This window comes from Lepidochelys kempii, chromosome 2 (assembly GCF_965140265.1).
Source record: "Lepidochelys kempii isolate rLepKem1 chromosome 2, rLepKem1.hap2, whole genome shotgun sequence".
Lineage (NCBI taxonomy): Eukaryota > Metazoa > Chordata > Testudines > Cheloniidae > Lepidochelys > Lepidochelys kempii.
The window spans coordinates 48,783,215-48,796,337 of record NC_133257.1 but is presented as its reverse complement, the minus strand read 5'-3'; the positions used below and the strand labels follow the sequence as shown (position 1 = coordinate 48,796,337).

Below are 13,123 nucleotides of genomic sequence, written 5' to 3'. Positions count from 1 at the left end.
ACGAAAGTGACTTTGTAGCCAAAAAGCATGACCTTTGGCAAACTTGTAGGGGTCACCTCCCATGTATAAGAGATTTTTTTTTTCAACCCAAGATCCATGTACGATTTCTAGCTGCTATTCTAATACTTTGTTCAAAGATGTCCATAAGTTTGTGATGATATTGCTGTTCAGAGGACTGGATACAAATGGTGGTATTGTTACTTGCCACATGTTCTTCCGATATCAGAATTGGTCAAGTACATAATGGAACAGAGTATGCTGCGTCTGAGGATGATACCTCCCACAGACTATTATTTGCTAGTTATAAAGTTGAGACCAACAGACAAACTTTGACTTCAGTCTGTGATCTGCCTGTAGAGTTAAAGACCTCACCGAGCATCCCTTTTTTGCCTTTGAAAATGACAGAACAGCAGTAAAATTCCTTTTAGAATGCTGTCTGCCTTCTAGCTATAACCACAGTTTAGCAGGTTTCTAAGTGTGCTGCACCACAGTGTTTTTTTTTTAAATATGAAAACCGTTTAGAAGCTTGAACTTGAACTGCATAAATACAGATCTCACCATCTAGTGGATGTGAGAGAAGCTCTGAAAATGTGCTTCTGTACAGTTAGTTCAGCAAGCTCTTTTATCTCATTGAGCAGGGACATTTGGTGTTGGAACTCGTAGGTTCTATACCTGGTTCTGGCACTGGGTCTGTGGCATTTGGCAAATAAATAATCCAAAATCTTCAAAGTGGTCCATTTTTTGGGGTTTCAACTTTTGGTGCCCATTTTCAGAGGTATTGAACGCTCTCAGCATCAGTTGACTTCAGCTGCATTAGGGGTGCTTGCTTCTGAAAATCGGGACCTGTATGTCTCAACTTGAGCCATCCAAAATTAGTGGCCACTGTTGAAAATGTGAATCTTAACATCTGTATCTTGGGTTATTCATTTGTAAAATGAGACTATTTACCTACTAACATAGGAGTTGTATAGCTTGCCTGATGTTTTTAAAACACTTCAGAGTTGTGTCCTACCTTTTCATCCAAGGATCTTCAAGTACTTCTATATTTAAATAAAATATTTCACATCTACCCTTTCTAGGTATGTTGTGAATAATATTAGTGAAGTATATAGTATCTGAACACAGAATAAATGTTCGTCCTTCTTTTATCTACCTAGATTACAGCAGAAGAAGTAAAGGATAACAGAGTGGTCTTGTTCGAAATAGAAGCAAGGAAACTAGACAATAAGGTACTTAATGGTTGTATTTATAATAACAAAGCATTGAAATAATGATGCTCTTATAAATAAATAATGACAGGGCTTGATTCATTCTGGGATTCTTTGCTGAAGAAATTAAGTCTACTAAGATACTGCTTACAGTAGAAGAAAACTATAGAAACAGAACATTTTGTGAATTACATTGAAGTTTTTAGAATGAATCTTGACCTAATTCTAAAGTGAGACAGGTATATTGCCCAAAATATTCTTTGAACAAGACTTAACTCTGTCCATATAAATTAATCCTAGCTTTGTATCTGTTCATTAGTGTGAATGCTTTTGCATTTTAATTTTATTTACTAAAATAAATAACTGTAGAAAGTTCACTTTCAGACAAAGTATATGTTAGAGTGGGCAAATCCATTATAATAAAGAAACCACTTCAGGGCTGGCATTAGAATCTCTAAACGCTTTAATTGCTCTATGAAATTCTAAAATAGATGTTAAAAATAAGTGTGTAGGGAAGAAATGCTTCTATTTTACATTTTTATAATGCTCTAATTAGGCAGCTTTGAATTTGGGTCCTGCCCTTCATACACCTAGTGGTCCCATTGCCCTGAGATGGAACTGTCTGGCAGTGTTTACAGAGCACAGAATCTCACCTTACATTTAAAGAATATTTCTAATCTACTCATAGCTATATAATTCTTTGGCTTGTTAATATAAACTATCCTGTTTTAAAAAGCAATAATGAGAATGATACCTGAAAAGTGATTTGTATTCTTCATCAGAAAGATGTTTAATAGTTTTTAGGAAGGTGTCTCTTGTTTACCTTCCATTTATCGGACTATGTATATTAATTAGTGTTTGATAACATTCATGCCATGTGATAACTGCCTATTTTTTAAACTCAGGATATTTTTGGAAAGTCAGACCCTTACTTGGAGTTCCACAAGCAGACCTCGGAAGGGAACTGGGTAATGGTTCACAGAACTGAGGTAGGGGAGGTTGTTCACAAGAAACTAGAGTTTTATTGAGTTAATCTGACTTTAAATGTATAACATAGCACTAAAGGTACAGCACCTTTAGAGCAGGAGAGTTAATCTTGTGGTTAAGGCGCCAAACTGGGACTCAGAGATGGGAAAACTCAGGTCTCCTGTTAAACTTTTTTTCTGTGTGACTTGAAAGTCATGAAATGTCTCTGGCACTCAAATGTGGATAATACTGCTTTTTCTTACTCTTGTCCATTTAGATTGTAAACCGTGTGGGCAGCGATTGTTTAGATGTATGTAATGGCTAGCATAATGGTCTAGTTTTGGTAGGAACACCTAGATGCTATTATAATATTACTATTAATATCGGAGAATGACAACTTCAGCTAGGTCTGATATTTACTGCTTAAAATAAGTGTATAACTTATTACTAAATACTTATAGGAGAGCCTGAAGCCCTAATCAGTATTTAAATAATTAACAAATTTAGAGGAAGGCACAGTCCCTTACAGCACTAAGATTCTTTTTGCTTGATAGACATGAGGAGGTTATAAAGTGGCCTTTGCTGACTTGCACATCTCTTCTGCCCCGCCCCCTTCCCTTAACCCTTGAATCTCTGGAGAAATACTTCTGGAAATGGTGTTTCAGTATAAACATTTGGTGGAGTGAAATGTAACTTCTGGAAATGATGATTTTACCCCATTGTCTTGCTTCTACTGGTAAGATGTGGGGGTACATAGCAAAATGCTGCCTATGCTTTGGGTCTTCCAGTACAGAGGTACTGGAATGTTACATCCTCTCCAGTTTGGGATTTAAATGGCATGATAGATTAAATTTCCCTTTTGGAAAATACTGACCTAGCAGTGAGCAGCAGCATCCAACTTCCTCCAAGGTCTTGGTGTTAAAACAAAATTTTCTCCTGTTATGATGATCCGGGTCTTGTTATATCCTTGTCATGTGTACATGTTTTTTGTGACTGCCTCAGAGGTCAACACTTTCCATATTTGTTATAGTTATGGAATAAAAACAGGGCAAAACTGATGGTCCCTCTCCATCTTGCCTTGCTAACAATGCTATTTTATCAAATCTTTTTGGCAGGTTATAAAAAACAACTTGAATCCTGTCTGGAAGCCCTTTAAAATACCTCTCAATTCTCTGTGTTACAGTGATATGGATAAAACAATCAAGGTAATATTTAAATGATGCATTGCATTTGTCCTTAATGTATCTAGAGAACAGTTAGCAAATATAATGAATATTCATTTAACTTGTTTATCCTCTTAATTTTAAGTTAAATTCAAAATACAGGTTTTTATTATAAGTAACAGAAAACAGGGATGATGATAATGATGACCTGATAGTTTGTGTTACGGTATCTCCTAAAAATTTTGTCAAATTGACTTCCAGAGTTAGGGAAGCCGATTAACCTAGAGTAAATGTGTATTTCTCTCCAATTTTTCCTTTGAATTAGTGTTAACACAGCATCAGTTCTCAGACTTGTTAAAAGTGTGGGCTGTTTACTTGCACATTTACAGTCAGTTAGAATCCTTTTGGCTGTTACTCTTTCTTGCTCCCCTGCATATGACTGTCTGTCGCCTGGTGCCTTATACGTGTTTCACACTTGTTTAATTCCCTTTCTTTCCTGGATGTGTGTCATAGCCATCAGGTCCTTTTCTCAGCCTGCTCAACTGGATTTTGCTGACCAATTGCTTCGTTCTTTCCTCCATTGCTTGGATATTACCTACACAATAATCCCAGTTCCTGCTAGCCTGAGGAGTAGAATGAATGTTCATGGGGATCCCCATGAATAAAGCACAGTAGCAAAGCATTAGCATTGAATCGCTGGATCTACCCAGACAAAACCTTCTGATGCCAAGCTGTTTTTAACATTAACTGATTTGGGTATAGAGCTAGTATTAGAAATATTTTAATTTGGAATCCTCTAGTCAGGAGGACATTTTACAAATGTAATTATTTCACTACTAACTATTTAGTAGTATCTCCCTTCCTCACTCCGCTAGCTCCCAAAGCAGAGACATTGTGACAACACGGGCCGCATATTTCAAGAAAATGGATCTCTGCTGCCATTGACGTCCTTCGCTGCCTTTAGTCATTGGTCCATAAAGGAGCACCATAATCTGTTAGCTTCAGCTCTGGGTTCTGTTGTCAGATGAGAAAATTCAAATGAACCTGCCTTATCTTAAGCACCACTTTTGGATTTGATGTTCGGAGAGAAGATGAATGCAGGGTTGCCTGCCTTCTTGTCCTAACTAAATCTGTGATGGTTCAGTCCTTTTTCCTCTGTAGAGAAGGATGGTTCAAGTAGCCTAGGAGGATAAGGTGGGCTCCACTCACAGCACAAGGAGTCAATCTAGTGAATCCTTACTGAACATTATCTGCAACCATTGACACCCTGACCCCAAAACACCCCCTTAGTCCTCATCACCCAAAAGTTCTTGGTTTTTTGACACCCTGCATAAAATGACAGGCAGAAACCTGAGAACTAGTGATGGAAAAGCTAAGGCCAAAAGACAGAAGGTGAAACACAACAAATTTCTTCAAGCCTATGCTCAGGCTTAAAGCTGGTCAGAAATTTTCTCAAAAAGAAAAGGAGTACTTGTAGCACCTTAGAGACTAACCAATTTATTTGAGCATAAGCTTTTGTGAGCTACAGCTCACTTCATCGGATTCATTCATCGTGTAGCTCACGAAAGCTTATGCTCAAATAAATTGGTTAGTCTCTAAGGTGCCACAAGTACTCCTTTTCTTTTTGCAAATACAGACTAACACGGCTGTTACTCTGAAACCAGACATTTTCTGTTACATGTTTTTTTTTTTCCTGATGGAAATTGTTTTTATGTAGAAATTGAAATGCTTCAGAAGTTTTTATTTCAACATGAATTCTTGCAGGGAGAATATTTTGAAACAAAATCTATTTTGGAAAAATTTGACACTATATTTTGAATTTAATTTTATGGGTTTTTTTTCATTTTTGTTTTTACATTACTACTGATCTGTCATGAAATAGAGTATATTATGCAGTAATACCATTGGCATGTCGTGAAATAATGTAAAAGTGAAAAAATAAATTCAGAAACTGAAATTTTTCCATTGCATGGAAAATTTCAAAATTTTTTTTTTTTTTTTTTTTTGTTCCAGTTTGGAACAAAAACAAATGTAAGTATCAAAATTTCCTGCAAAACAAAAATTCCAAGTTACAGAAGCAATCATGCTGGTTGAATTACAAAGCAAGAGAAGCTTTCTATCAAAGAATCATAAAAATGTAATGCCAGAAGGAACCTCAAGAGATCATCTAGTCCATTTCCCCCAGTCACCATGCTGAGGAAGAATTAAGTATACCTAGACCGTGCCTGTCAGCTGTTTTGTCTAACTAGTTCTTAAAAACCTCTAATGATGAGCATTTCATAACTTCTCTAGGTAACCTATTCCATAACTTAACTACCCATATAATTAGAAAGTTTTTCCTAATATCGAATTTAAATCTCCCTTGCTTCAAAGTAACCCAAAGAGTTCTTGTCCTACCCTCAATGAACATAAAGAACAATTGATCACCATTCTCTTTGCAGCACCCTTTTACATGTTTGAAGACTCATCATGTCCCCTTTTTAATTCTCTCCTTTTTTTTAGAGTAAACATGCTCAGTTCTTTCAACCTTTCCTTATGGGTCATGTTTTCTAAATATCTTTCTCTTTTTGTTGCTGTCCTCTGGACTCTTTCACATCTTACTTAAAGTGCAATGATCAAAACTGGGCACAGTACTGTAGCTGAGACCTCACTAGTACTGTACCAGTTACCTCCCAGGTCTACATATGACACTCCTGCTAATGTATCTCTGAATGACATTTGCCTTTTTCATCACAGCCTCGCATTGTTGACTCATATTGAATTTGTGATCCTCTACATTACCCCCAGATCCTTTTCAGTTGTAGAACCATTTATCCAGTTTTTCCCCATTTTGTATTTGTGCATATGATTTTTTCCCTCCTAAGCATAATACTTCTCTTTGTTGAATTTCATCTTGCTGATTTCAGCTTCAACTGAAGCTGCCAAATCCAGGGTGGTAAACCAATTCATCGATCTTCAGGTTCTACAGCACTGGTTAAATCACGTTAAACCGTTGAATGGATAGTCTCATTCGGAAGTAAGGTGGCCTTAGTGTGAAGGAATGCATTTTAAATTCAGACCTTCATTTAATTCAGTTTAACTTGCCTGAGTGTCCCTGGGTAGACGTGCCCTAAGATTACATTCAAAGTGGCAGTTGAAGTATACTAAGGCATTCACAAAGTCAAAATGGAATTCATAAATTGATAGACATATTCCCCAATCTGTCACAGCAGTGTGTACATTTAGACAAAATCCTATCAAAACAAGATATACCATAGCACTTACTATAGCACTTATTTCCATCCTGGGGAGAGGATGCAAGAGAGAATAAATCACATGCGACAAACATTAGTTTCAATGTATGCACTGTATATGCACAGCTGGAACATATGTAGCTACTATGGGTATAAACCTGGACAGAATAAAACAGTAATAAAGCAGAGTAATGATTACCTTTATAAGTAAGCCCAGAATCTGACAACCTGGGGGGGGGGGGGGGGGAGGGAAGAGCTAGTGACAGCTCTTCTTCACATGTCATAGATGAATTTTTCATTTCCATTAAATAGCCCCACTAAAACTGTAGTTCCTTGACCAAATAAATCCTATAAGATAGGGTTGTTTTCAGCTCAGGATGATCCAAAATGTAATCTTCTCACCCAATAGAATACACTGTGTAGGTGTATAATAAAACCTGCTGTGGAGTTTCTGAACTCAGTTACATGGGTATATATCCAGAGTAACTGGATTTCCATGGCTCCAGATTTACACAAATAAAGCCGGATAGATTCTAATCTCTGCTGCATTTTATTTTGAAATTGTAGTTTATGGATTTAAAATTACTTTCAGATGAGACAGTAAAATTGTGGTAATGTTTTGAAGAAGAATTAAACAATGCTTTAATGCTTTTATACACACAGTGGCATGCATAACAGGCTATCTTATTATAGTAAGTAAAATGACTTTTTTAGCTTTCCTCAGTATGAATGCCTCTTCATACACTGAGTCGCTCAGTTTGTGTATTCAGCAGTAATGCACAAATCAACTTGCTACACTATCTCATTAATTTATTTCTAAATTGTGTGTGTGTTGCAGTGAGTCAGTAATATCGTTCTGTACCACAAATGTGAGCCTCTCTCATTTGGAGCTAGCATGCCTGAATCCATCAGCTCTGAGGAGAGAAGAGGGGAACAAAGATAATGTTTATGTTGCTACAGGGAGCCACCAAGATTGTTGCGTGAGCAGTCAACCTTTTGATCTCAAAAGAAACATTGGGCTAGATGTATTTAATATATCAAACTCCCAGAAATCTTTTCTGTCTTTAAATAAAAAAGACACTTATGATAACCTTGGAACAAGCTATTATTACTGTTGAATGATAAAAAATATATTTGGTATTAAGAATTCCACCAATTGCTTGGTTAGGTGAACATCTGATTGGCTCAACATAAGAGAGCCTAAATAATCTGCATCACATCTGCCTGTGCTGAAATATGTTTCTCCATCTGTGATACTGTTGTTGCCTGTATGAAGTATGAATTGGTGTTCAATGCATGTGCATGTATTATGTATTATATTACAGTGGTAGCCAAAATGTATCTAGGAGCTATGCCAACAGAAGAAAGCACAGTCTCTGCACTATAGAGCTTTCAATCTAAAAGGCAGTAATGTAGAAATATGAAATGTGTTATGCAGGCAGTTTTCTCTCGGAAGCCCAAGATTTTATTAAGGTAGTGTAACTTAAGGTAACATAACTTTATTAATGTGCTAGTGTACAGTATAATACTTTGTCTTAATGGGGAGTAGGAAAGAAGGGCATGGAGAACAGCAGCATGGCTTAGATTGAATCTGTTTAGGAAAATTTTTGTCCAGGGTCTGTATATTTATCCTGAATAATGGAAAAGTGCTTCAATGGAAATTTTGGAACTAGGAAGCTGTTATTTTAATAAGTCATCTTACTTTATACTCAGAGCAAAAAATCATTCTTAAATAGAGAGAGGTAGTTTGTGCAATATCAGTTTTAAATATACAAACTTAATTCAGAATTATAATTAAGACATTCTGGAGAACAGTCATAGCCTTTTCATTTTATTACTTTTTATATGTATGTGAGCAGATTCTTCACAAAAGTTAAAACAACAATGGAAAAATAGAGCTGGGCTAAATAAAGTGACAGTCTGCCATCCCAACCCGCTAAACAGCAAAAATAACCCAAGAAAGGAAGAGTAAGTGAGAAAGGAAAGGCATTAAGGTTAAAGGTGAATTGATTTGATCAGTAAAGTCTTACCATTGGGCTGTAAATACAGGCAAAGAGGGATTTTAGCCAACATACTATCTCTGAGGAAGTTATAAATTTACAAATAATTAAGACTGCTGGTCTTGAGAGAACTCTCAAGTCTCGCTTCTATTATCAGCAGTGAAAGGTACTGAACTCTGTCTCTGAGCCCCTCTCTGGATCAGTAATGCAGTCCACTTGCTTTTGCTCTCCTGCTAACCACCCGGAGCCTGACTTGAAGTACTGATCATCCATATCTCCCACTAAAATCAATAGGAGTTGAATGTCAGTATCTCTGAAAATCAGGCTTGCAGTCTATAACGGCAGAAGGGCGCACAGACTAAGCACCACGGAGTGACTTTTTTCCTAAAAATGATTAGAATAAAATAGTAGCATTTGCCCTAACTAACCATCTTGGACCTGATCCTGTAAAATGCTGAACTTTTGATGCTCATTGACTTCCGTGAAGATGAGGATGCTCAGCAGCTTGGAGGATCTGGTTCAGTAGTAGGTAAGACTCCCTTTTCTTTCTGCAGTTGGTAAAGCCTAGCCTTCAGACACTTGTATATATTCCCCATGAATTTAAGTCTATGGCAGAGGGCAAACTTCTGCCACACTTGAAATCCTAACTGTATCAAAAAAACCTGCCTTTTTTTCTTTGTTATAGAAGTGTCATTGCAACATCACTCTCATTGGCTCTCGCTAATCCTGGATAATGCTTCATTTTAGGTAGAGTGTTATGATTATGACAATGATGGGTCTCATGATCTCATAGGGAGTTTTCTAACCACGATGTCAAAACTGAAGGAAGCTTCTCGATCATCACCGGTAAGTCCAAAGCCTCTAGGTTTCTTGAGAATTTTTGTGAAATTGCTTTATTCATTTTGAGCAAAGACTACCAAGTATCTTTGATTGTCAATATTTAACTGCCTTATGGCAGTGCTTGTAGCACCAATTCAGTTCACATTCAGTTGGCATTTCCATTATAAATCTACCTTTACAGGCTTTAATATTTTATTCTTTTTTTGTAACGGCTTGTGTCTGAAAATCCAAGTTGTTGGGCCAAATTAATTTCACCAATCCATAATCATCAAGATGCAGAATACACTATAAATTTCACTGCTGTTAAAAGGCCAAAGCCTGAACTTATTGTGTCAGATTTTACTTTATCCTTAATTTTCAGGTTTGGTTGTTGCTCACTTGAGTAAGTAATTGAATAAATCTCAACGAAGACTTTAAGATTTTAGCTACTAGTGCACAGAAATCAACCTAGGATTTTCATTTGTTTGGGTCTTTATTTCCTTTCTTAAAAAAAAAAACTCAGAAACCACACTGTCCCATATATTTTGCTATGAAACGTTAACAGTGCTGTAAACCTTGTAACATGGTAGATTGCATCCTCATAAATTTCATTGAAGGCCACTCAGCAGCCTTAGCTTAGAATCTCTTTATTTTTATTGACTTGTGTCATAAACATAAAGGGAAGGGTAACAACCTTCTTGTATACAGTACTATAAAATCCCTCCTGGCCAGAGGCACAAAATCCTTTTACCTGTAAAGGGTTAAGAAGCTCAGGTAACCTGGCTGGCACCTGACCAAAAGGACCACTAAGGGGATAAGATACTTTCAAATCTGGTGCGGGGGGGGAGGTTTTGGTCGGTCTGTTCTGGGTGCTTGCCGGACACAGATCAAGGAAGCAAGCAATCCAACTCCTTTAGAATTAGTAAGTACTAGCAAGGGAAAGTTTAGAAGATCTTATTATATACACACGAAGCATGAAAAAAATACCTCCTCCCACCCCACTCTCCTGCTGGTAATAGCTTATCTAAAGTGATCACTCTCCTTACAATAAGAAAAGGAGTACTTGTGGCACCTTAGCGACTAACCAATTTACATCTAACCAAGTTACATCTGATGAAGTGAGCTGTAGCTCACGAAAGCTTATGCTCTAATAAATTGGTTAGTCTCTAAGGTGCCACAAGTACTCCTTTTCTTTTTGCGAATACAGACTAACACGGCTGTTACTCTGAAACCTCTCCTTACAATGTGTATGATAATCAAGGTGGGCCATTTCCAGCACAAATCCAGGGTTTAACAAGAACGTCTAGGGGGCGGGGGTAGGAAAAAACAAGGGGAAATAGGCTACCTTGCATAATGACTAAGCCACTCCCAGTCTCTATTCAAGCCTCAGTTAATTGTATCCAATTTGCAAATGAATTCCAATTCAGCAGTTTCTCGCTGAAGTCTGGATCTGAAGTTTTTTTGTTGTAAAATAGCGACCTTCATGTCTGTGATTGCGTGACCAGAGAGATTGAAGTGTTCTCCGACTGGTTTATGAATGTTATAATTCTTGACATCTGATTTGTGTCCATTTACTCTTTTACGTAGAGACTGTCCGGTTTGACCAATGTACATGGCAGAGGGGCATTGCTGGCACATGATGGCATATATCACATTGGTGGATGTGCAGGTGAACGAGTCTCTGATAGTGTGGCTGATGTTATTAGGCCCTGTGATGGTGTCCCCTGAATAGATATGTGGGCACAGTTGGCAACGGGCTTTGTTGCAAGGATAGGTTCCTGGGTTAGTGGTTCTGTTGTGTGGTATGTGGTTGTTGGTGAGTATTTGCTTCAGGTTGGGGGGCTGTCTGTAAGCAAGGACTGGCCTGTCTCCCAAGATTTGTGAGAGTGTTGGGTCATCCTTCAGGATAGGTTGTAGATCCTTAATAATGTGTTGGAGGGGTTTTAATTGGGGGTTGAAGGTGACGGCTAGTGGCGTTGTTATTTTCTTTGTTAGGCCTGTCCTGTAGTAGGTGACTTCTGGGAACTCTTCTGGCTATTGCCAGCAGGAGAGTGAGTTTGTGTGTGTGTGTGTGTGTGTGTGTGTGTGAGAACCTAGATTTGTGCTGGAAATGGCCCAACTTGATTATCATACACATTGTAAGGAGAGTGATCGCTTTAGATAAGCTATTACCAGCAGGAGAGTGGGGTTGGAGGAGGTATTTTTTTCATGCTTTGTGTGTATATAATAAGATCTTCTACACTTTCCACAGTATGCATCCGATGAAGTGAGCTGTAGCTCACGAAAGCTTATGCTAAAATAAATTGGTTAGTCTCTAAGGTGCCACAAGTACTCCTTTTCTTTTTGCGAATACAGACTAACACGGCTGTTACTCTGAAACCTCTGTGTTTTTGAATCTGATTGTCCTGTAAGATTATCTTCCATTCTGATTTTACAGAGGTGCTGCTTTTACCTTTTTTCTTTATAATAAAGTTCTGTTTCTTTTAGAATCTGATTGGATTTTTTTTTAGTGTCCTAAAAAAACCCAAGGTTGGTCTGTGCTCATCTTGTTTATTCTCAAGCCTCCTCAGGAAAGGGGGTGTGGGGTTTGTGGGGGTATTAGCGGGGAGTAGGAACTCCAAGTGGTCCTTTCCCTGAGTTTGTCTAAATCACTTGGTTGTGGCAGCGTTACCCAGTCCAAGGTACAAGGGAGAATTTGTGCCTTGGGGAGTTTTTAACCTAAGCTGGTAGAAATAAACTTAGGGGGTCTCTCATGCAGGTCCCGATGTCTGTACCCTAGAGTTCAGCGTGGGGAGGGAACCCGACACTTGTGTCCCAAGCAATATTCTACCATATTTTTCATTAATTGCACATAACTTGAAAAATAGTTCAGTGATCAGGTACACTGCATACAGGTTTGGAACCTAAAAGCATCCTAAAGTATTGTATGTAAACTGAATTCTTCAAAGCTACTAATTATAAATATTTAACTTTTTAAATGTGTTTATATTTTCTAATCACTGCTCCTGCCATGTTGCGCTCTCAGTGGTTGTTTCTGAAGACTGTCCTCTGCTCAGTTTCAGGAAATCTAACACTTCCTTTTACAGCACTGGTAAATAATTTCAGCAAGTGACTGCTCATATGTAATCTGCTTCTAGAGATTTCTAGTGCTTTTTCTCATGTTGCTAGATTCTCGGAAGTAGGCTGGCATTTATTCAGCTTTTCACCACAAGCAAAGTGGTGTGCATCTTGCTGTAGTAATTAAATTACACAAACACCTGAAGGGCAAGGATGAAACCGTTTAGTCCACTCCTCTTTCTGTTTCGTAAGTTAATTATTTAAATAAAATATGGTACCATTTTACTGAACCAATTATTGCATTAGGGCCAAAACTGAAGAAAACTGAAGCATACTTCTGTGTGGTTTAAAAAAAAAAAAAAACTTGCACGCACACACCCTATAAGACCCTAATCCTGTAAGATAGTGAGCTCCCTTTGTGCCACTGAAGCATGCTGTATGATCGATTTGATGTGAATCAAAATGCTGCATCCTAATCTGTCCTCTGATAACCTGGGCTGGGATCTTCTGCTTTAAAAAAAAAAAAAGTGTGAAGTTAAGATGTAATCTGCGTATGCTTCTTTTGAAAATGCTTCAAGAAGGCTCTTCCTTTCATGTATTTTCTTGACCACACATTGGCTGTATCCAGTCAAAGAAAGCCATCTGCGTGTCAGAATGAGACTGGCTGAAAATTAAAG

The 13,123-nt window shown here is 37.7% G+C and overlaps 1 protein-coding gene across 6 annotated transcripts in view; it reads left to right on the top strand.

The window, feature by feature from the left end:
* CPNE3 (copine 3) overlaps positions 1 to 13,123 on the top strand; it is a 63,333-nt gene that overhangs the window by 31,026 nt on the left and 19,184 nt on the right. For 5 of the 6 annotated variants that reach the window (XM_073330648.1, XM_073330645.1, XM_073330649.1 and 2 more), the window contains 4 exons: positions 1,158 to 1,229; positions 2,114 to 2,197; positions 3,290 to 3,379; positions 9,318 to 9,416. In XM_073330648.1, the coding sequence (XP_073186749.1) occupies positions 1,158 to 1,229; positions 2,114 to 2,197; positions 3,290 to 3,379; positions 9,318 to 9,416 (345 nt within the window). The remainder of the gene's footprint in view (positions 1 to 1,157; positions 1,230 to 2,113; positions 2,198 to 3,289; positions 3,380 to 9,317; positions 9,417 to 13,123) is intronic. The other variant, XM_073330650.1, reaches the window with a different exon arrangement.